The sequence below is a fragment of the Bactrocera dorsalis genome, chromosome 4 (genome assembly GCF_023373825.1).
Source record: "Bactrocera dorsalis isolate Fly_Bdor chromosome 4, ASM2337382v1, whole genome shotgun sequence".
In the NCBI taxonomy this organism is placed as follows: Eukaryota; Metazoa; Arthropoda; class Insecta; order Diptera; family Tephritidae; genus Bactrocera; species Bactrocera dorsalis.
The window spans coordinates 72,323,901-72,348,900 of record NC_064306.1 but is presented as its reverse complement, the minus strand read 5'-3'; the positions used below and the strand labels follow the sequence as shown (position 1 = coordinate 72,348,900).

The 25,000-nt window shown below is 34.2% G+C and overlaps 2 protein-coding genes across 2 annotated transcripts; both read left to right on the top strand.

Annotated features, from left to right (window-relative positions):
* Window positions 1-112: 112 nt before the first annotated feature.
* Window positions 113-4,203, top strand: LOC105225515 (YLP motif-containing protein 1; the record flags this gene model as incomplete). Its single annotated transcript, XM_049454901.1, is given in 7 exon segments — window positions 113-551; window positions 693-881; window positions 981-1,169; window positions 2,354-2,458; window positions 2,769-2,820; window positions 2,995-3,110; window positions 3,172-4,203. Coding segments are annotated over 7 exon segments (1,252 nt in total), but the record flags the coding sequence as incomplete, so codon positions are not given.
* Window positions 4,204-8,265: 4,062 nt separating this feature from the next.
* LOC125778285 (uncharacterized) lies at window positions 8,266-24,279 on the top strand (the record flags this gene model as incomplete). Its single annotated transcript, XM_049455110.1, is given in 2 exon segments — window positions 8,266-8,878; window positions 24,143-24,279. Coding segments are annotated over 2 exon segments (195 nt in total), but the record flags the coding sequence as incomplete, so codon positions are not given.
* Between the last annotated feature and the right edge of the window lie 721 nt (window positions 24,280-25,000).

The window sequence follows — 25,000 nt, the reverse complement described above, 5'->3', positions numbered from 1 at the left end:
TTTATGGCCACAATGCGAACGTTGCACGTGGGCAAATGACTGGAGCTCAAATCTCGATTCTACACATAAACAGTTATCCCGTTTTGTGCTTTCATTACATTTAACATTGTAGAAATTTGGAGAACAACCGTGATTGTGAGTCACCGGCCCCTCCACCGCCACCAATGCTAACGACAAACCGACCATTTGTGTGCTCAGTGCAACAAGACGCCACTGCGCCCACCCAGTCCTTGTTCCCATCGACTGCGGAAGCTAATGAGAACATAGCTAAACTTTCAAGCGGACATGTACAAATGTCATTCCCCAGTATAGAAAACAAAAACACCATAACTGTTGATGAGATTCTCCTTAAACCCGGTCGTCTGACACGCCCCAAAAAGGTTTGTGTGATATTGCGGGGACCTCCCGGCAGTGGAAAATCATATGTTGCAAAGTTGATCAAAGAAAAAGAGTTGGAAATGGGCGGAACTAATCCTCGCATTTTGAGTATCGATGATTATTTCTTAATCGAGAACGATTACGAAGAACGTTGTCCCAAAACCGGCAAAAAGGTGAGCGGCAGACTAATCATCTGCACTTTTAATAAACGAAATTATAACTATGTAACGGTTTCGCATTTTAAGTTTAATAAATTATTAATTGCATACATTTCTAGAAAGTATTTGTTGTATTGTTTTTCTTCAACAATTTAGATACCGAAAAAAGAAGTTCTATATGAGTACGATGCTGATATGGAGGAGACATACATGCAATATTTGATCAAATCATTTAAGAAAACTATTTCAGATAATTTATACGATTTTATTATAATCGACTGCAATAACAATTCGTTGCGCACATTAAATGAGTTTTATTGCCACTCGAAAGACTCTGGTTTCATGGTAAGCATTTTCGGCATATAAATCACATAATTTTAGGGAAATGAAATACTAATCTATACTGTATATTGCTTTGCTTGGCTTCATATCTATTTTTATTAGCCATATATAGTTGACTTGATGTTCGACTTGGAAACCTGCAGGAATCGCAACATCCACGAAAGATCTGAAAAAGATATTAAAGGTATAATTGATAATTGGAAACAGACACCGTTTCATTACATCAAATTGGATGTGTCTTCATTGTTGGAAAATCTTGTGGAAATGGAAGATGCCGATGCTATGGTGATGGTAAATATATAATAATGCATCGGATGCATTACCTTTATTTATTTTATAAATTTGTTTCAATTTCATATTTTTAAGTAAAATATATACTTACTTTGATATAATGAGAAAATATCTTTAAGAAATTAAGAAAACAACCTTTAAATTTGCAACTTTACTTAATTAAAAAAGGGAAATTTAATTAAGAAAAGGCAAAAATACAGCTTCCAATCTCTACAATTTCTGCGTAAAAGAAGAAGAAATGTGCGCTTTTCACGCCTTCTAACATTAAGTTCTCCTCTACAGCCATGCCAACCTTTATTGGGAATATTCAAAAATAAGGGGAACTAATAGATTGATCCCACATCTGAAAATATATTTAGAAAAGAAAGTCTGTTGCTATTTAAGGTTTAAAAACGATACGGTTAATTGCAATAAGTGTAATAAGTTACATTCCATTTCATAAATTTTAATTGCTCCATTATGCGTACTTAATGTAAAGTACCACATGTCATTAATATATAGTTTTGTGTGTGATTACAGCAGCGAAAAATAAGTCTTAAAAGAATTTTGAAATTTGTTTTTTTTTATAATTTCTTCTACTTAATAGAAAAACCTATATATTCTGTTTATTATATACATAATTAAATTTTCAACATTTTGGCCATCATTATTAAAAGATTCGCCCAGACTAGTGCCATCTTCCCCCTCTATTTTGGCACAACCAACCATCGCCCCAGTTGAATTATATGACCAAAAAGTTATTCATAACTAATTTTAAGTGAACTACATATTATATATGCGATTTCTTATTGTATTTAGAAATGTCTTCTACATATGTTTTTCTTTATATGACATTTGCTGTAAAAATGTAAAAATTGTCCTTGCCATTAGACACAATGCATGCATTGGCTAAAACCAACGTTTCTAACAATGAATAATCTATGATAACCTACTGTTTGTTCTGATGCTAAAACATTATATGAATATATGTGTATGTATATATATATTAAGATATCCGTATGTATAAAATAAGAACATTGGGAATTTTCTTAAATGATACGATTTGCAATTATATTTCTTGCATTGAAAATAATATCTACGATTTGATGAATATACAACCATTGCTTTAAGGTATCCGAACTAAACGTATTTAGAAAAACGATTGGATTGCGTTATTTCATGGCTTGTGGATGTTTTCATTACAGGATAATAACAGCAATAGTGGTGCGCCCGATGATAGTAATTTGACACAGTCGCAAGCTGACAACGAAACTGAAGATAGTAACGAGGCGGCTGATGATACAGCTAGTGTAAGTTAAGATATATTTAAGGCTGCCTACGATTTTGGACATGCAAAAACGATCAGCAGCCTTGTATAAAAGATGAACATACATTTTTTTTAATTTTTCGTTCCTTGCTATTTTCGAGCATTTCAAAGCATTGATTGAATGTTTTTGAAATTCTGAATAAAAGATAATACCAATATAATGTGCTATGCGCGTTTCGTAAGGGATAATTTCTTCTAAATATTTTAAAACTTTAGTTCATACCTATTATTACTGGTTTGAACATTTTGTATGTATAATTGAATGTAACTTGAAACGAATATTTTCAATACAGTTTGGATTCTTAAAGAGCAAGTGGGAGAGTGATACCACATCTGAAAACCTTGGTAAGTGTTTGCAAATACACACTTAGATTTACAAGTAAATGTATTTATACTTTTTTTTTTGGAGAAACGCATAAATATGTAAATATAATACCTAAGAATCTAGTATCATAATGTATTCACGAATATTCTTGTGCTTTGCATTACATTTGATATAAACATGATATTTGAACGCAGCTCGTTTGGATGGCACAAACAAATTAATGCAAAAGCGTAAGGCAGCTACAATGGAGGACTACCTACAAATGGACGATTGGGAACCGCCTAAAACCAGTGCGAACGGCAAAAAAAGGGTAAGGTCTTTTGGTTTTAGAATAAGTAAAAAAGAAATTACAAATGTGTTTTATTGATTAGGTGCGTTGGGCAGATATCGAAGAGAAGCGAGCACAGGAGAAGATGCGTGCTATCGGCTTTGTAGTTGGTCAAACTGACTGGAAGCGTATGATGGACCCAAATGCGGGAAATCGTGCTTTGAATAAAACGAAATACATTGAACGTGTTAATAAGAGACGATAGTAAGATAGCAAATGGGAGCAATTATACATAATAATAGTAAAAGTAATAAACTCATGCATATTACGCAAAATTATTTTAAAAACAGAACCGAAAATAAAGTTTCTAACGAAAATATCAATCATTTAGAATCGACATCCAAAAAAGGATAATGTCCTATTAATCCTTTTTCGACGATCTATGCATTTCATGATTTTTATATATCAGATTTTATGATTTTTTCATCGATAATGATTAATTTTAAGCAATTCCCAAATAACTGATTAGACATCATTATGTTTTTTTGCTTAAAATTTTTTTTTTTGCTTAAAATAAAACTCATTTTTAGATTACAGATTTTTTATGAATTTTTTGCTAACTTTCATTTTTAGAACAAATCTGAAGTACCAAATTTATGTTTATGGTTTTGTACCTTCCCTTCCGCCCCTCTGAAAATTAGAAAAGGATATTTGTCCATTGTTTGTTCTAAAGGCACATGCAAAAAATTTGGAATTTATATGTATTAATATAAAAATGAGTTTTATTTCGAGTGAAATAAATGAAAATCGTATATATTTTAAATTTTTATATTTATTTTTTCTTCCAACGAAATTATTACTTATACGTTATAATAGAATTGCTCCATTCAGTCATCAAAAGTGCAGAAAATCGTAAGAATAATTATATAACGTTATTTTTTAAAATAGAACTTATATTGATTAGTGTCTCTGATATAAAAATGTTTTGGCATTGTACTTTTGAGTTTTATTTAAAACTATATTATGCTAATTTATTAAGAAATATAAATGACAATTTCACTCATATATGTAATAGTTCTGAATTAGATTATTATAACATTTTAAAATAAACATTGAATAAAAATATTCTGAAAGATTTAGATTTTTTTTGTCAAACATGAAACTACAGATAAATAAAGTGAGAGGTGAGTTAGTGACGCAAATAAAGATTAATGGTTATTTAGTCATAAGAGGTAGATTTGTGATAACTGCTTTCTATTTCCCTATTTTACATTTAACTGCATTCAACTAATTACATCCTCCAAAAAATATATGTACATATACATATATGTATATAAAGCTTGACTTCCTAAAACACCTTATTGTAGCCGCAGAAAACATTCCTCAAATGAATTTTTATCTATATATATAAAAGAAAGTTGTTGTTAGTTACATCATTTATAACTCAAGAACTGGCTCAGTAATCAGTCGTTGATTCCCAAAAGACTGATGTTATAACTTTTCCAGCCGACTTTTTTGTTTTTCCACGCCTGAGAACCGGTTCATCATGTACAGTCCACTAGAATGACTGTCGATTGGACTCCAGTGGGAAATGATGGAGCTATGTTTCTTTTACCCACTTTATTCCGATTAGAGAGCACTTAAACACTTCTCAGAATCAGTTATTCGTTGTTTTAATTGGATTATGAACTTGCGAGCCGCCTACTTTGTTTATTTCGCCTGTTTCCAGCTTAGCAAATGTCTTTTCAGCGGTGGATTTCCCTGAGCCCAAATTCAACAGTATTTTCCCCAAAAAAACAATGCTTTATTGACACACGAAATGTTTTATGATCCATTTTTTGTAAACTAACACAAGTTGCTTCACAAAAATGCTATATCTCATTATCTATGTATCAGCCACAGTGAAGCGTGGACGGGTCCTCTAGTTTTTTAATAAGATTCGAAAGTCATCACCAATAAGCTCCATAGCATGATAACAATGTATTATTTGGTATACTAAGAGGTTGTTCAAATTATGGAAAGACCTTACTCCGTTCCCCACGGCCGGCATTCACCGTCCGCGTGCTGCCTCGTTGGTCGATAAATGTTTGTTTCACAGATGCGCACTCACGTCATGGCCGTCGACTATAGTCGACGCTCGGCTGTGTGGGGTTATCTTTGGTCGTCGAAGTGGTAAACTATCGTTTTGGAGGTTAAATACAGTTGTAACTAGCTTTGAGTAGAAATTTTTGATTTGCTATTGTGTACTCGGCATAGAAAGCTTAAACTTCAGCCCTATCAACAACTTCACAGGCTTATTTGTTCCTTAAATATACATATTCGTGGACAGAATATAGTACGTAAGTGTCAACACAGGCTTAAAATAAATTTGAAAATCCTTTGTGAGCGTTTCTTAAGCAGTGTAAAACATTTACAACTATATATTAATTAAAATTAACGATAACAAGTAAGGAAGGGCTAACTTCGAGTGCCACCGAACACTTTACATTTTTGCAAATTGCAAGAATCAAAGCCAGGAAAATACTACAGGGCGTAAAACGTCAACCAGAGGATTGAACTCCAAGCATTTTTATATATAAATATACTATGTACATATAACTCATACACTGATCGACATATTCGGCATACGGTTTGTAAGAAAATCGAAAATCTTATCTCGTCACCTAAAATGCAAAATAACGTATTATCAAAAAATCGAAATTGAGTATTTCATTGATTACGATCCACTACCTCGAATACGTAGGTACATATGTCCAATATTTTAAGGTTCTGCTATTAGATATAACCTAGTTTTAACCAATATTTAAATTTTGTTTCACGTTCCATTTTATAACGTGTTTCATTCCTTCCCCTGTGAATTTCCGAAAATGTTACCTTATTTTGCATTTCAGGTGACGATATGTAGATTAGCGGTAGTATTGACCCGATTTACTATTATCATGCCGCCTACTATTATAATGTCACATAATAAAAACCCAATCATATAGAGCAAAGTCGAAAATTCTGATATTAGTTATATAGGGGCTAAGTTAACTTTTCACTCCTATTTATCTATTTTAGGCATAACGATGCAATATTATATTCATTACGATAGCTCATATTAGTATTGGGCGATATATATGTATGGTATAAAGTCACCGGGAATTTCGAAAATCTTTATATTTGACATACACACATACCATTATCAGGAAAAGATAATATCTGAATTTTAATTATATACACTCAGTCCTTTTTTCCCGCGATTATTGGTTCTGCCACTAATCGCGTAAAAATGTTTAGTTTTCCTATATTAACTGACGAATTGGTTCCGAATATAAAAAATATCGCGTATAACAAAAAATACAAAACAAAAACCATATATAAAATAGAAGAAAATAGAAAATAGGTAGATTTATTCAAAAAACCCGTTGAATGCTGTTTAATCACTGTCATTATCCGTAGTGGAAATTATTCTTAGCCGCTTATTTTGATGGCCGGCACTGATATCACTAGAATTTGTATCAGAATCAATAGTAAGAACTATGGATTGATGTTCTGATTGATTTAGCATCTCTGACTGAGTTTGCAGTTAATTTTGTTTGAATGCTTCTTTTTGGACCCAATAAATTCCGATGTAGTTCTTTACATATTAACATACAGAAACTCAATTCTTTTTGAAAAATTCGTGCACGTTCGGCATCAGTATCATTTGCTACAAAATAATTTTCCTATTCTGCTGCAAGTTTAAAACCTTGCTTAATCGTCTCAGCTTTAATTGGATGCTCGTCTATCTCGGTGTCAATATCCACACACTATTAGGGTGCGCCGACATATTCAAAAATTATTACGCGTAAAAATATGTAAACAACCAAAAAACGAAAAAAAAGCAATCGCGTTAAGTGGGAAATTCGCGTAAAAAAGGAATTTGCGCTGCAAAAATAACCGCGTTAAAGTGAAATAGCGTAAAAAGAGATCGCGTAAAAAAGGACTGAGTGTATCTCACACATTGACCGATATTTTTGATCAAAAGTCAACTATAGATACAGGGGTCCACATATTCGGTACCTAGGGGCTTGAACAGTTTTTGTTAGATTTGAACAATTTTCGGTCATAAGGTGGAAAGAATCAAGTGGAATTCAAAATTGTGCTATATGAGAAGTAAGCATGATTGTTGTCCGATTTCTTCGATTTTCGTACTGTGGCATAGATATAAAAGAAGAATGCCACATACTAAATTTTGTCAAAATCGGTCGGTCGCGTCCCACTGGCTCCCATAAAGCTCCCTTATATCATCTTGCAGGAAAAATTTAATGCCTCTGGCGCATTAGGTTGTTTCCGATGTGATCCATTTTCACACTGGTCGAATTTCGTTATTGGAGTTTTATTGGTTTAGGAGATACATACATATGTACATTACACATATTGGAGGGCGTGGCCACGCCAACTCTTTCAAAATTTTTGCCCATATGTACGAGTACTTCTTACTACTGCTATTCCCTGTGCCAAATTATAGTTTTATATCTTAGTTATGGCATTTTATAGGATTTCGGTTATTGGCGGTTTGTGGGTGTGGCAGCGACTGGACTACGCCGATCTACGAACTTTTGTTTGTACTAAGGAACCCCTAAACCAAGTTTCATCAAGATATCGTAATTTTTACCCAAGTTACAACTAGCGCGGACGGACTGACAGACAGTCACTTGGATTTCATCTTTTCTCGTCATCCTGATCATGAATATATATACATATACATATATATAAGCCTATATCCATCTCGCTTAATTTTAGGAGATATGTTCAACCGTTAGGGGAACAAAAGTATAATACTCTTTAGCAACAGGTTGCAAGAGAATAAAAATGGTGATTTTAACTAATAAATATTTGACAATGTAACAAAGAAAAAAACACTAATGCTAATTATACATTTCTTTTTCGAATCGAATTTAATTTGAACTAATTTCCGCAAAAAATATAAACAACATCGTAATACATCAAACAAACGAACTATAAAAAGCGGAAATCTAAATCTGCTAACTTCAGCAGTTTGTTGCACCATGGATGATAGGAATATGACTCGTTCTGTGCTGTGAATGTCAGAATCAACTAAATGTCTAAAATGTACTCACAAGCAATAGAAACAAAAGAAAGTCACCATCTAAATTCACCACTAACATGCGCCGACCAAACCTAAGTCACCCCACATGGCACACTCACTCGTTCGTATGTGGGTGAAGCCAAAGGTTAGCGCGATAAGTGGCGACGTCAAAGGAAACCGTTGACCAAAACGAAGAGGAGCAGTTGAATGTCAACTCATGTTTACGATGCTGAGAGACTCCCGTTTCAGTCGAGTGCAAATTGTCAAATGCTACGGATGGAATTTACTCGGCAAAGGCAAAGGCAACGAATCGAAAACGAAACGCCTCGACGGGGTTGTGCTAATAAATAACAACAATAATAATAATCAAATAAATAAATCGAGCTAAAAACAGAAAAGCAAAAACAAATACAGTGATGAAATAACGATTAAATACTAGTAGTAACAACGCCTAAAAATATACAAAAAAAATATTTGTGTACTCTTACAACCGTGAAACGTAGCATAACACGCGATATTGTAAACAACATTAGTATAAACAATACCAAATAACGTAGTTCTGTCGCAAATCTAGGAAGAATGTGTGCTGACCAAAGCCTTGATTTCAAAGAGAATTGAACGGCTTCGATAAAACGGCGTTAAACGCATATCTCGAATGTGAAAAGATAATGTGGAAGCATGTCTTCCCACTCCGTTGTATCACTCTCATCTTTTAATATATTATTTTTTACACAGGGTATGTTTACACTGACTCATGCATTTTATATAACTCCCGCAAAGGCTGCCTTGGGCTTTGTGCGTACGCCTTAACCGTGGCTAATAAGTATTGGTGCAGATGTGTGACCGCATGCATGGAACGTTTTGCAAAAAATGTACATACATTTGCGTGAAATGCCGATGGCACTGCCTACTCCAATGGTCCGCTGGTATCGCTTACGCAAGTTACCAGTACACCACTACTGGTACAACAAGCAGATTTTGCAGGGAGTCTCATTGATTTTTGTATCAATAATAACTTTATTTAGTATTCTAAACATGTACACATTACGAAAGTATTCATTTGAGTAGTGTGTTATTTCCTTATATTTCTTTGATTATGAATAGCTAATTAGTGGTGATACGTTGCGTATACGTAACACATTATTCTCAACAAAATTTCGCTTAATGTATCGTAACTTCAGATATACGCGTTCTACTTCAACAAATGATAAAATGCACGGTTGCAAATACATATTTATTAAGGAAAGAAAATCCAACTAAATTTGTTTATAGTTTCTATTAATGCTTTTTATATCACCAGTCACTCTAGCGAATCATTGAGATATATGCCTTTTTCCAATAACAATCAATCTGTGTAAATGTTTTAAAAGTGTTGTGCGTATGTAAAATGTATACTAACATTTTAAAATTGACATTAATCCCTCTGTAATTGCTAAAAATTGAAATCGGCGGTTTTTGGAAGAACCAAAGCAGTCATGAACCCCACGTATTTGTTCAATAATATAGGACAATGGTTTTCAGTATTTTGTAAATTTGCATATTAAAATAGTTTCTAACGTAATCAATGTTATTTACATACATAGCTTATAGTACATATCACATACATCTTCATTGCTTTCTTAATGCTCTGTTTTTAATTTTTAATTACACTTACGTACATACTTCGGTTTATGCTTATGCTAATTGTCATACATACATATACATATAAATACGTTCATCACCAATTGCATTCTCTCTGAGGCTTACTTAACTAGCTGTTTCTTGGGTAGCAGCGAACCAACGATGCATAATGCAAGATAAGACACATAGTGTGAGCGGAGATTTGAAAAAAAAAGTATTTTTAGCTCTAAAATTTTAAAATCTACTCAGAAAATATTTTGGTTTGAGGAGAAAGAGGTGTTTATTAACATTCTGGAATTCTATATTTATAACTAAATCTATTTACCACCATTGGACTTAGTGTGCTATGAACCCGTTGTTGATTTCGTAACAATTTGTTCGCAGTCTGTCATTCGCAAACATTGATATCATTGTATTTCCCTGCGTTTTTTTAATCTTTCTAACTCCAGAAGGAGGATGGAGTCATGTGTAGAAGTTCACGCAGGTGAGGAAAGTTCTCTGATCGCCATTCACTTGGGAGTGGCCAGAAACGATTCTTTTACATATGGCTTAAGCAGCTCACGACTTCCGGTCTTTAACCAAGTATCCTCTGAGTAGCCTAAGAACATCCGTTGAAGGCGAGCTAAAGTGAGAAGGCGAAACATCCCCTGCATAGGGTTGTGCGCTGGGTTTGGGACCCGCCACGTAAAAAAGAACACCTTCTTCTTCTTCTTAATTGGCGTAGACACCGCTTATGCGATTATAGCCGAGTTAACAACCGCGCGCCAGTCGTTTCTTCTTTTCGCAACGTGGCGCCAATTGGATATTCCAAGCGAGGCCAGGTCCTTCTCCACTTGGTCCTTCCAACGGAGTGGAGGTCTTCCTCTTCCTCTGCTTTCCGCGGCGGGTACTGCGTCGAATACTTTCAGAGCTGGAGTGTTTTCGTCCATCCGGACAACGTGACCTAGCCAGCGTAGCCGCTGTCTTTTAATTCGCTGAACTATGTCAATGTCGTCGTATATCTCGTACAGCTCATCGTTCCATCGAATGCGATATTCGCCGTGGCCAACGCGCAAAGGACCATAAATCTTTCGCAGAACTTTTCTCTCGAAAACTCGCAACGTCGACTCATCTGTTGTTGACATCGTCCAGGCCTCTGCACCATATAGCAGGACGGGAATTATGAGTGACTTATAGAGTTTGGTTTTTGTTTGTCGGGAGAGGACTTTGCTTCTCAATTGCCTACTTAGTCCGAAGTAGCACCTGTTGGCAAGAGTTATCCTGCGTTGGATTTCTAGGCTGAATAGTCAGAAAAAAGAACACCCCCCATTAAAAATTACCAACAGCTGTTGTTAAATCGGCTATAATCGCGTAAGCGGTGTCTACACCAGTAAAGAAGAAGAACTCCAGAAGTACTTCTACACATAAGCAGTTTTGAAGTAACTCAATAATGTCAGAGACACTGAAATTTGCACCCAAGATGAAACAAAAAAGCTTTATAGGAGTCAATATCAAAATTAGACCATGGGAATGATCCTACAGTGAAAACCCATATGTCGGGACCTGCTCTTCCAAATTCATCCATAAGATTTATAAGTTTATCTTGACAAGATAGGAATGTCATGCGAAAATGAGCGATCACATGACAACTACGCCTGCTTTCTATATAACACAACTTTAGTTTCCATCTGATTCTTTTAATTTCTAATATACAAATCAAGCAGCAATGAATGCATCGGATAAAAACTTTGCACGAAGAGTGTTTTTAACTTGTGTCTTCTGATGTCAAAATCGGAATACAACTATTCAAGCTCCCAGATACCGAATAATTCTGTGCAGAAGAATTTTGTGGAAAAAAACAATAGCTTTTTACAAAATATACGGCGTCGTTATCCTAATATATGTACCGACATAATTCTACATCGCTAGCGTGCAATTTTATTGAACACCGACAAAAGGGAGAAAATATATTCACCCGTTTGAGAGATAATTACATCCTAACTTGTTCGTTAGGTAGCAAGAATTAGTATACTTTTGCGTTGCAGTAAGAAAAACCGATCGAAAAAAAGAATGTTTTATTACAGAAATCATACTGTACGGTTAGGGGTTTTCCTAAAATATTGTATAGGTAAGGTGTGGATATATAAAGATGTCTAATATCTAATATAGCATTAACGATTTTTGTTGTTACTTTTAGATTTTATTATAATATCAATTTTGACAAAAAATTATGTTTTACTGTTACTTTTATGGCAATGCAGTACCAATGGCAGTTTTAAATCACTTTTTGGTTTATTTTTATTGCAAGTAATCTCAGTTAGTTCTTCGTTGGCGTATAAAGTATAAGGTTGCACATACAAGTAAATGGTACGTAAATATGTGTTCAAGTGGTGATCCAAGGTGATACCCTTTTGGCGATTCAGTTGACGCAATTGTTCACATTTTTTGTTTGTTTGTGTTTTAAATATTTCTTTACTTTTTGCTGAGCGCGAAACACTTAAATGTTAAGAAGACTTGACATGTATGTACATATATGTACATATGTATGTATGTTAGTACGAGGGTAGGTCGGAAATTAGTGTCAAAACCGCTTACTTTAATAAAAACAAGAAAAATGAAATGTTAACTTCAGCGTCACCGAAACTATAATACTCTTCAGGCGTACATTTCTTATAGCACACAAAGGTATAAAAAGATCTTTATCTTGATATTGTTCGGTCAGCTTGTATGGCAGCTATGTGCTATAGTAATTCGATCTCAATAATTTGTTCCAAAATTATACCGTTGCTTGAACAATAATCCGTGTTAAATTTTGTTAAGTTATCCCGTCAAATAAAAGAGCTTTCCATAGAAACACTTGGTTTTTATAGGTCAGTTTATATGGCAGCTATATGCTATAGTGCTTCGATATTCCGGCAAATGAGCAGCTTCTTGAGGAAGAAAGGAAGTGTGCAAAATTTCGTATCAGTATCTTAAAAACTGAGGGTAGTCCCCTGAGTTCGCGTATATACAAAGAAATCGACTCAACTCATCACGATCATCATATGTGTATATATGTATGTAGGGCACAATAGACCCATATATATGTATAGATATGTATATTAGGGTGATTCAAAAAAAAATTTTTTGTTTTTTTTTTTATTGGTACTCGGAAAAATGGGTTCCTAGACACCTCTAAGAAAGCCTCTCCAAATATGAGTTTTTAATTGTAACGGGAAGGTCCTCCGCCTAACGGTTTTCTATTTTTTCTTATTATCAGATAGAAAAATTTATATCTCGCTTCCAACTACTTGAAAAAATATATTGTTAATTAGGTTTTGAAGGAAATTGAATGCTCTAAAATATGGTTTCTTATGATTTTTTCGTAAACCTAACCGTTTAAAAGATATTAACGGTTGAAATTTGACTATTTTTGGAAAAATTCTTTATTTCTTATTAATTTTATAACTCAATGAAAAAAAATTATTATGAATGATGAAACACATGGTTTCGTAGGAAATTTACTGCTCTATAAAAATGGTCTACTATGATTTTTCGATTAAGTTAAGCGTTTACGAGATATTCATCGTCAAACATCAATGCATATTAGGGTGGATCAAAAAAAAAAAAAATTTTTTCGGTTTCGGTTTTTCGGTTGGTACTCTTAAAAATAGGTTCCTAGACACCTCTAAGAAAGCCTCTCCAAAAACCTATTCATAACAATTTTTTTTCATTGAGTTATAAAATTAATAAGAAATAAAAAATTGTACCAAAAATAATCAAACTTTAACTGTTAATATCTTTTAAACGGTTAGGTTTACGAAAAAATCATAAGAAACCATATTTTAGAGCATTCAATTTCCTACAAAACCTAATTAACAATATATTTTTTCAAGTAGTTGGAAGCGAGATATAAATTTTTCTATCTGATAATAAGAAAAAATAGAAAACCGTTAGGCGGAGGACCTTCCCGGTACAATTAAAAACTCATATTTGGAGAGGCTTTCTCAGAGGTCTCTAGGAACCCATTTTTCCGAGTACCAATCAAAAAAAACAAAAAATTTTTTTTTTGAATCACCCTAATGTACACTCTTTAGACCGTCCATACATACATATACAATCTATTTTTTATAAAAAGTAGAGTAAGTTTTTTATACCTTCATGAGTACCCTTTTACCTTGTTCACATAAGGATATACGACCTTGGTTGTTTTATATAGGTGTAACTCTTTTTTTTTCATCTTATTGCTTAAATATTTTATAAGTTTGAGGCTGTGCAAACATATTAAAAATACTGACTGAGGTGCAGAAGCGTTTTCTTCTAATCGAGTATCGCATACTTTCTACTTAGCCATCAATAGTTGTATACGCACACTTTTTAACAATTGCAGCATTTGCACTCTTGAGTTTGCTTAATTTTTTACCTCTTTTAGAGCCTACGAACATGAGGGATGCATGAGACTATCTGAACTGTCCTGTTCAAGGAAGTGTGTTGATATTTTGTGAACTTTCCTGCTTCTGTTGACTTCCGCAAACATCATTCATTTCCCATATTTATCATCTGACCTCTCCCTCAGCTACAACCTTCAGATACACGCTTCTGAAAGTTCCTTCTTTTACACAACTTCTGTCCAAGCACTTATTCTGCACGCTCACGTAAAAATGTACTCATGCACCGCGCACAATAGTCAAAGAGCTACTTTTTATACTTTTGCCACATGTTGCTACAGAGTATAATAGTTGTGTTCTCCTAACGGTTGTACGTAACACCTAAAACTAATCAAGATAGATATAGGGTTATTTTATATAAAAGATCAGGATGACGAGACGAGTTGACGTCCGAGTGACAGTCTGTCCGTCCAGCTGTAAAAATCAAATTCACTTAGCGCAAATATTATAAGAACTCCTACCGACCGTGTGAAAATGAATGAAATTGGAAGATAACCTTCCCCTTTACTCTCCATATAACGGTACTGTTAAAAACTACTTAAAGCGCGATAAAACAATATTAAATAGGGCAGAAATATTTGGTTTCACCCGCCAGATGGTTTGAGGGGGTTTTAATAGAACAAGGGAACGATGGGCATGGCACCGCTACTTTTAGGTGCAAACGCAAATATCGAAATCCGCTCCACCGATTTTAGCCAAATTTTGTAAGTGGCGTTCCTATGACTATTTTATATTAAAGTGTGAAAATGGACGAAATCAGACTACAGCCACCCCTACTTCTGATATAACACAATTTTAAATTCCATCTGATTCTTTCCCTTCGAGTATACAAATCAAGAAGCAATTTATTTAAGCGGATAAAGCTTTGCACGAATAGTGCCATTAGTTTTGAGTTATCTTACAAAATTGAGTGTTTTTCTTATAACGGTGCATATTTGTGCTTAGAATGAATAAAATCGGGTGAAACTCGCTCTAGACCCCATACAACTAACAGGCTTTTGTATCTGAAGGTACTTCCCAGGATTTTAACCTTGAAAGATGCAAGAGTATGAAATGTTCGGTTATACCCGAACTTAGCTCTTCATTACTTGTTATTTATACATATGCTCATACATACATACATATATACGAGTGTATTCGCTCCTACTTGGTTGCCGCTCGAAATGTTCATTTTGTTAAAGTGTGCAAGAAGTTAACACTTTATGTACGAATATGTGTATGAATGCTAATCTAACTAAGAAAAAGAAATCAACGCAAATTGGCAGTCACACATGCAAGTATGTCCATCTGTATGTCCGTATGTGTGATTTTCTAGTATGTAAGTAGCTGCATGCAAATAGAAATACGTCCGCATGTGCAACATGTTTCTATGTTTGCATGTAAAGTTGTAATGTCAAGGACATAAACACACATGTATACGAGTACGTACGTATAAATATAAAATTATTTGCTAGTTACTGCTGGTAAATTACGACCCTTGGACACTTGAAGGATAAGTAAACGAAAGACTTATATCCTGCTAAAACATGCTGAGTGTTTTTTATGCAAACACTGAACGATTACTTTAGACAATATACAAAGTTTTATATGGAGCGTTTCGAAATCTCTACAAATAAAATTCTTCACAACAGCCGCATTTATTTAAGCACATAATAATATAATATGTCAATCTCTGTACGACATGTGGCTTTTGGAATTAAGTATTAAATAAATGTCTTGCTTAAGGGGTTAGGGGTAGTCTGAATTTTCAAAAAATTAATTTTTTTCGTTAAGTGTAATATCTTAAAAATATTTTCTAAAAATTTCACGTTGATCCGATAATTAGTTTTTGAGTTATTCGACAATCTAATTCAAAGCGCTAGTGTGAAACTTTAAACGCGTTTTTCTCAAAACTATGTTTTTTGAAAACCGCTCAGTAGCTTTTAGTGAAATTTATAAAACTTTTAGAATACATAATAAACTCGGGTCTGATCGAAAGATTTTTATTTTTTCAAAAAAATCGATTTTTTAAAACCAATTAACTGTTGATTTTTTCCCAAAAATTTAGAAAAAAATTTACTGGGGCCGCCATTTTGTTAATTTTTGAACAAAATCCTTCGATCAGGCCCAGGATTATCTATTTATAAAATTTATTTTTGTCCGATTGATTTTAGATGAATCTCCAAGGACTTATGGTTATCACCGCAAATACCTTTTTTGGAACTGGGTCAACACAAACAACTATAACTTTGGAAATTAAATTTGTTTTTTTTTTTTTAATTTTCGTGACTTCAAGTCAACACATTCTATAATAATGCCATATTTTCTACTATTGCAAAGATTAAAATTGTACAAAGTTGGACTATATGCTTAAAAAATATTCTTTTATGGGGTACAAGCTTTCCAAGAGAGCACAGAAAGAAGTCAAGATGCGCTAACTAATCGAAAAAAGAGCAAAGGAAGGGAGGAACTTTGAAAAGTATATTTTGAAATCATTTAACTATTATTATTATATTATTAATAATATGATGTAAGCATCATAGTGGAGATGAGCGATATTGTGATTTTTCGATATCTGTGATTTCAGTGATTGCTATTTTTAAATCACTGTGATTTTATATTGCTATTGCGATCGCAACTAAGTCGACGTTCAAAAGTCGTTGTTGTTGTTGTAGCGGCAGATTCTGCCAATTTGACACCATTTGGCCGAATAAAAGTCCGGGTCTGTTCCACTTACGTAGACCCGACTGTCGTGGGAACGACGGAAACATTTTGTCGTTATTGGCGGCAAATTCTCTTTTGGCTCCTGTAACTCGAGTCAAGTTTTTCCGCCTTTCTTTTCACTACATTTTCGCAAATGTTGGAGCGGTTCGGCTACCTGACACTTAGAGCGTATTGCATAGTTCATTTGTATGTTGGTATGATGGTTTCACACATTTCTTAGAAGGAATTACCATTAGTGTGGTTGATAATTTGTTTGTTTAGAATACCAGCTTTTAATATTTTCAGACCAAATAATTAACGCGAGTTTCCTAATCTTTGGGAAAATATTAAAAACCCGTAATTTTTTTATTCCATCATTTTTTCTGAAATTAATTAGTTACAATTCTTGTTTTCATCACAAAAAGCTTTCAAATTTGGTTTTAACAATAAGTAAAATTAAAAATTTTATTAAAACAAATTAAAATATTCCATTTTGATTATATTTCATCTACCACTTCAAACATCACACTTCACTTCTTTTCCTTGATACATTTCCTGCCATTATTAAAAATTATAAGAACGTTACACTCAAAATTTCAAACCGCTATGACGAAAAATAGCATATACGATATATACAATACCCTGAAGAAAGTTGTTACTTTTCTGCTATTTGCTATTGTGATCGTAATTCACAGGTTCGAACTGCGATCACAGTTTCGAACTGCGATCGCAATCGCAGTTCATAGAAGCGAACTGCTATTTATAAAAAGTGATCGCAGTTGCGATTTGCGATTTTTCAATCACAGTGAAAAAATCACCGGTAGTGAAATATCGCTCATCACTACATCATAGTAAGTTATGCACTGAAATGTTTTCATATGTTTTGGGCATGAAATATAACTTTTTTTTTATTTTTTTGGTCCAAGTTTCAAACATGACACCATCGAACTAGTATTGATAGGAGACCACTTTTGCTCCAATTTTCATAGCGTGTAAATTTTCAAAGAATTTGTCCACTTGTTAGCTTTAGAAAAGCATTGGAAATTACTCACTGCGACAAATCTTTTAGGTGCTCAATCGAACTCATATCCCATTTGATTTTAATTTAAGCAAACAGCTTTAGAGAGATTAAAGATCCATCTGATTTCATTATATTGTATATTTATCACTTTAGAAACACAATGAGCGCTTTCAGTGAACGGCTCGAGAGCTCTATAGCAGATAAGTATACCAATCTACTACGAGTAAGAATGTAAACAAAAGCTCGTATGTACAAAGCTACCTCAGAACGGCGGTGCAAACATCTCAACGACAGTGAGAGCAATTAAAAAGAACATAATGAGCAAAAAGCGACAAGAGCAAAGCAAAACGTGCACCCAATCAAGATAAATACACAGTGTCATACGCTCAGCCGCAGAAGGGAAGAGGATACTGCCACAATTAAAATATTTATGTAATAATTCATGACTATAATATTATAATATTCATCACAGTCAGTACTGTTTATGCATAAACACTGCTTGTATATACGCAGAGGTGCTGCCTATTGTTGTTTAAATAAGGTGAGGGTTTATTTGCCTAAATAGCAGGTAAAATTCAGGCAGACGCACATGACCTTTATTTCGAGGAAAATTATATGGAATTTTGAATATGCTCAAACAATGCATACTTGCCCTTTAGGCCACCGCATCTTCCCCATAAGTATACCACATGATGTCGGCTGATGTGGCGGCAATAGAGTTGATGATGTGTAGGGTGAAATGATTATGCTGTTAATTTGCATACGAAGATTAAAAAAGCTCAATGCGAACATCGTGTTGCTTCCTTCCGTTTAGAATATATCATAAGTATAGATGAGTTTCCGACACTTATATTTCCATATAAATTAAACATGTATACACATAAAAGGTCCTCCAATAAGACTGTTTGCTCTAGATCTCTTTAAACGAGCAACAAAAATTTAACTGAAAGAAATATAGGGCCAATAATCTATATCTCCACATAAAAAAAATCGAAGATATGAGATTGTTTTTGTTTTTGTTCACACACTCAGGAGTCTGAGAGCTTTTCATCCAAGTTGTTCGAATAATTGTGGTGTTATTTAGCCAATGTTTATGTGTATATGAAAATTAATTTTAACTATTTTTTAACGTTATATAAGGCGTACAGGGTAATTTAAACATACATATGTATGTACATGGTGGCATGCTCTCGTTTATATGTATACCTGAACGCAAGTGGGCACATCCAGAACGATTGTCAACAATCCGCGCTTTTGAATATTGTGATGTTACTGTGTGTTGCAGTTATAATTAGTCCATTCAAGTTCATGTCTCACATCCCAAAGCATTTACTAGTACCCTGCGCCCACTGCTCTTTTTCCGGTCTTTTAAATATCATAAAACCGCTTATTACCATTGTTTAACGGTAGTGTTTCTGCGGCGGCTTTATGACGGAAGTGCCAACGCACATTCATTACATGTGTCGCTATAATCGTGCACATACATGCATGCATACATAAGTGCACAAGTATATAGTGCTCGGGTGAATGCCTTTTACTCGGTGGGACGTGGGTTTGAAGCCTGGATGGAGCAAAATAATTACCTAGGGACGAATTGAGTGTATTTCTGCTATAAAATTTGTAATTATTATAGTTTGTGGAAATAAAGTGCTGAAAATTCTGAAAAATAAGGCCTTCTGCCAAAACAAATTTTTAAGGGTTTTTACACAGATACCTTTAAGGATTTATTCAATTAACTGCCTACATATTAAATTTATGGATCTACCTTAAATAGGTGTATATTTTGAAACTTGTTGGTATTTGCCTTGTACGAGTATATATCTTACTTTCATACACAGAATATTTGACTTTTTCAAAGGTCTTCGTTTTCATATTGGATTGAGAGTTTAGATTAAGATTACCGTACGCGATGATATGCCTACTCGCATCTTGGTATAATATTCTAGTTGTTTATGTACTCGTACGTATGATAGTGGCGGAGCTGCACTATTTTGTGCTTTAATTTCAGAAATGCTAATTCTGTGCATTACTCTATCAGCCTAAAAAGATAACATTTTAATTGCAAATACATTGCTATTAGTTTTATTATCTAAGTTTCCGCTGCAAACAAATTGTATTCTCCAAGCGGGATGCCGTGTCGATAATTCATATATAGCTGTACATAATTTCATTTGGAACATTTACATCGTAATTCAAATCTCCTGTTTAAAAGTCTTGATTATAATACATTTGAACCTTTTGCACTTTTCATTTAGCCCAACTTCCGGTGTTTACATCCACATACAATACAAATATATTCACATGTGGCGGCTTTTAGATCAAAATTGTCACGTTGTCAAACAAACAATAAATAATTACAACTATAACTAAATCCACGTTTGAATGTGTGTATGCCTGCATAATGAAAGGTTATAATGCTATATCTATATTTTGTTTGTAAAATTGGCATGTTGCTGAATAGAACAGAGAATACAATACCGTCACACCTGGTTGCATTCATGACAATCATGTCGCTTGGTGTCAACAGTGTAGCTTTGGGATTTACCTCTTCTGTTTGTTTATTAAAATGAAAATATCTATTGACGAAAATGGCAATCAATCTTTGCATCATACCTAAGTGAATTGTTGCACAGCAACTGCCGGCTTTTGTTCCAAGTCTAGCTCTATTTTTACAATTGCAGAACAAGCAGCTATAATCAAATTTCTATAACTTGATTTGCTCATATTACGCAGCGCCAATAATAGGGCACTATTGATCGAACAATTGTTAGTCATACAGCCAATATAAATACAACAAAGAGTTTGCAATGATTGAACACCTTTTTCATGATTTTATACGAGTAGTTTTTAATGACATACATACGTGTATACTTCGATAAGAAGGGCTGTGGTAATCTTTCCTTTTGTATTATTCAGTTTTGTTCACCTAACGATTGTATGTATCGCATAAAACTAATCGAGATAACTATAGGGATGATCAGCCCACAAAACGTCATTAAACCAAAACTTATAAAGTGACATAACTAAGAACTACATAAATTAAGATGTAGAACTGTAATTTGGCACAGAAGAGCATCGGACACCTGTGAGCCATAACTTTTGAAAAAGTGGGTGTGACCCCGCCTCTAATACTTCCCATTTATTGGTACAATATATATAACCAAAAAAATACCGAAATCGTATTAGAGGGTTTTATAAGAGCCCGGATAAAATTGAACAAAGGGGTCGACCAGATATTGCGTCGAGTGGAAGTGTGCCAATAAAAATTTGAACATGTGTGAAAGTGACCCACAATTTTTTAATAACGTAATCATAGATAACGGGTAATGGATCTTTGAGTATGATCCCGAGACAAAGAGGCAATCTTCCGAGTGGCACACGCCGGCGTCTCCTCGCCTAAAAACGGAAAAATGAGCAAGTCTAAAGTGAAAACGATGGTCATTGTCTTTTTTGACATCAATGGCATCGTCCACCATGAATTTGTTCCTCTTGAACAAACCGTCAAAACCGAATTTTACGTGAAAGTCCTCAAGAGACTTAAATGAAAGGTTAATCAGGTCCGACAAGGCAATGCAGCCGATTGGAAGTTGCACTACAACAACGCCCCGGTTCATACCGGTGGCCGACGAAATTTGTTTGTTTCCTTGCATGAAAACGCCGATGGGATGGGAGGGATCCAAGCAGCATGCACCCCGGCTCTCAAGGCTGTTCCGGAGAATGCCTTCCGTGACGCCTTCAATGCTTGGAAATCGCGCTGTCAGCAGTACATCGACGCAGAAAGAGCCTATTTTGAAAGTTTTTAAAGAATTGTAACGATTGGTTCAATAAGTTTTTTTAAATCGACCCAGTCCTTTTACTTTCCGGACAAACCCTGTATTCGCTGACGGTGCGGTAATTGCGAAGTTGGCTCATTTATTTCTAAGCTCTCAAGTTATATAAACAAATACGTATGTGAGTCCAATAACAACCTCACTCCATTTGTGATGATATTTTCCAAAAACGTTAATATGGAAACAATAAGAATCATAATTATAACTAAATAATTGGTGAGGTACAGTCTTCTTTCTGGTAAAAGTTAATATCAACGAAACTTATGCAATCCATTGTTATATAATCGCCAGTTTTTCAAGTTTAAATATAACATATACATATGTGGTATTTATCATGTACACATTACAAACGCACATATTTATGTATGTATGTACTTACATATTTCTCAAGTACTCTGTGTCGCGTGGGTCTGTCCTGTTCTTGTTTTTACTTTGGGGTACAATTAGTTTCTGATTGTGTTGAGCCGGCAAATCCATGGCCGTAAATATTGCGAATTTCCACCTTTCAATGGCATTTATTTAAGAATATTATTAAACAACAACAAAAAGCAAGGGAAATCAATTGATCAATTTACGTAATTCAAGGTCAATTGTCGTGTGGATTTCGCTTTTGTTTTGCTCTAGTTTTGTTCCAATGCATTGTGTTGGCACATTTTATTATTTGTAGGCGTGAGTGTTCCCATTGAATGGTCGCTTACGATGGCTAAGGCGCTGTGCTGGTGATCGTTCGCCCCATGGCTAGCCTGTGAAAGGAAATGACGATGGTCGACATTGTGTCCACCGTTGCTACAAATACACACGCCAGTTAAAAGAACGTCTAAAAATAGAAGCAGCGACTCAAGGAGCAGCAAAATACCGACCGATTCGCTTTAGTGTAGCGAAAATTTACAGTCCAAATAAAAGCTTCAGGAAAAGCAATGCTACAAGCATATTAACAAGCCTTCGCTGACGTCGTACTAACTTTCAATGTTTGTTGTGGCAAACACCGGCGGTGGTACTACTGGAAATTTTCATATAATATAAACAATAATGAGAAAATAATATGTATTTCTTAGTCATTGGGCTATGGTAAATGAATAGGTTTGTTATTAAATGATACATGTATATATAATGTATACCTCTATAAATTTCCTACCTCCCGAAAAAACTGCACAATTCTCCAATACATAAGAATTTTATAATATGAATGAAGAAATCATCGAAATTGTCCTACATTTGCTTATGTTAGTATTATGAAAATGTGCAAATCTGAAACTTAAAATTTCTTAATGTCCATAGTAATTAGACTTTTCTACAAAGAAAAATATTCGTATTGCTACAGGGTCCACAATTTATGAGACGAATTCATAATTAAGTTTTACAATGTTCGTGTTCATAAAGCTCAATTTTTATAATGTGCGGTCAGCTGAGGTCAAACCTCAAAAGAGGAGATCTTTACTTTTTAATTGTAAAACTGATATTTGTAATTAAGGAGTTGTTATTACTTCGTATACGTGAAGTCGGTTTGTATTTGTAACAACAGCAACACTAAATTGAAAGCAAAAACTTGCCGATTGCTAGTAACACCTCTAGCGTTATTTGCATGATAGAAGGAGTACAAGAAATAAAAATATACCTATGTATATATGTACATGTTACCAACTTTTCTGCTGCTTTTCACCTCTGACATTTCGACCTTTATGAAGCTTGCTTGTTGTTGTTCGTAGTGATTGCATGCTAAATAAGCATTCGTATAAAGTAAAAGTGATGATTTCTTTGATAAACTATTCTGAATCTCTACGTCATAGTCGTATTGATTAATTTCTAAACAAAGTTTTTAATAGTGTTACTTTGACCCTCATAAAACAAAAAAAAGGACTTGAAAAATGGTATCTGTATATTACAGAATTGCGTACAAATACTTATGAAAAAGAATTCGAAGATTGTACCCAATTTAATTTCGTGTCTTTATATGTATACCTAAAACGCTAAATATTTTTCTGAAAATTTTTAAATTAGAAACTGTTGATTGTATAGATCTCTAATAGACTTCTTTGACAAACTTTAAAGAAAAAGCTTTATGGTTACTGCATAAGAAGTCACAACATGTTTTTACTCCGCGTGTTCGCCCAGCGGTTGTTTGTAAATATAATTATGTACATATATACATATGTATGTATATGACGATATGCTTGATTGACGATTTTTGCGATCGTCATTATAATCTCATTATGGAAATTGTGTACATATGTATTTAGGAGCCCTTAAATGAGATTTACCTCAGCACCGTCCCTTAGCCACGGTTATTCATTTACTCATTTGCTACCCTATAAACTTTAAACGTTCTCCTTTTAGAATGTTTAGGTACTTCAATTAAACAATTAATAATAAATGTAACCACATAATATACGGTATACAAGTATATATACGTACATATGTATTTTGTATTTTATTCAATGCAGTTCTAACGGTTTTAACATCGTCAATAAAATACCACGAGTACGTGACGGATAAAGGCAAAAATATTTCCATACCCTGCACAGCGGAGGGCAACGTTATGTGGGTTAAGGAAGGCGGCAACAATAGCACCATAATACAGGTGAGAAAATGGTCACTTACTTTGATATTGAAACATTACATACATAAGTATATTTGCGTACACATCCATATATATAATAATAATATTCAAATGCATGCAACGCGTGGTTTCTAATATACATAAGTACAATCTGTTAACAAATATCTGCGCGTTCGTGGCACTCCGAACTAAAATATACTCTATTACACATAATCATACCTACTTTTGAAGTGGATTCAAACATTCGAATTTGAGCAGCCGTAGACTTGCGGCTGAAAATATTGTAAATTTGCGTATTATGCAAGGCAACGGCAAGCGGCCAAACATTGAAATTATTTATTTCCACTTGAGAAAATACGAAATTCCTACATGCACAAGTTCACAAGCCAGAGGCGCAGTACAAATGCAATCGTTCTTCTTTAAAATTTTTAGAGCGTAGTATTATTCCACGGAATTCTGAGTCCGTACGGATTAGCGGAACTATCCAAGTATTGGCATTTATTAGTGACTTCATTGCCCACAAGATTGCCAAAATATATCTTGTGAAACGGTTGTTTAGGTCTATCGTCTCAATAAGTCTGTTTAACTTGGCCCGTGTAATTCAAAAGTCACCAGCTAATAGAGCCAAGAGAAAATATTTTATATTTCTTCACTTTTCCAATATACATATATTTATACGCATATACAAGTATATAATACACTTTGATAAATAGATTAAATTATATTCTCCATTGCAGACAGG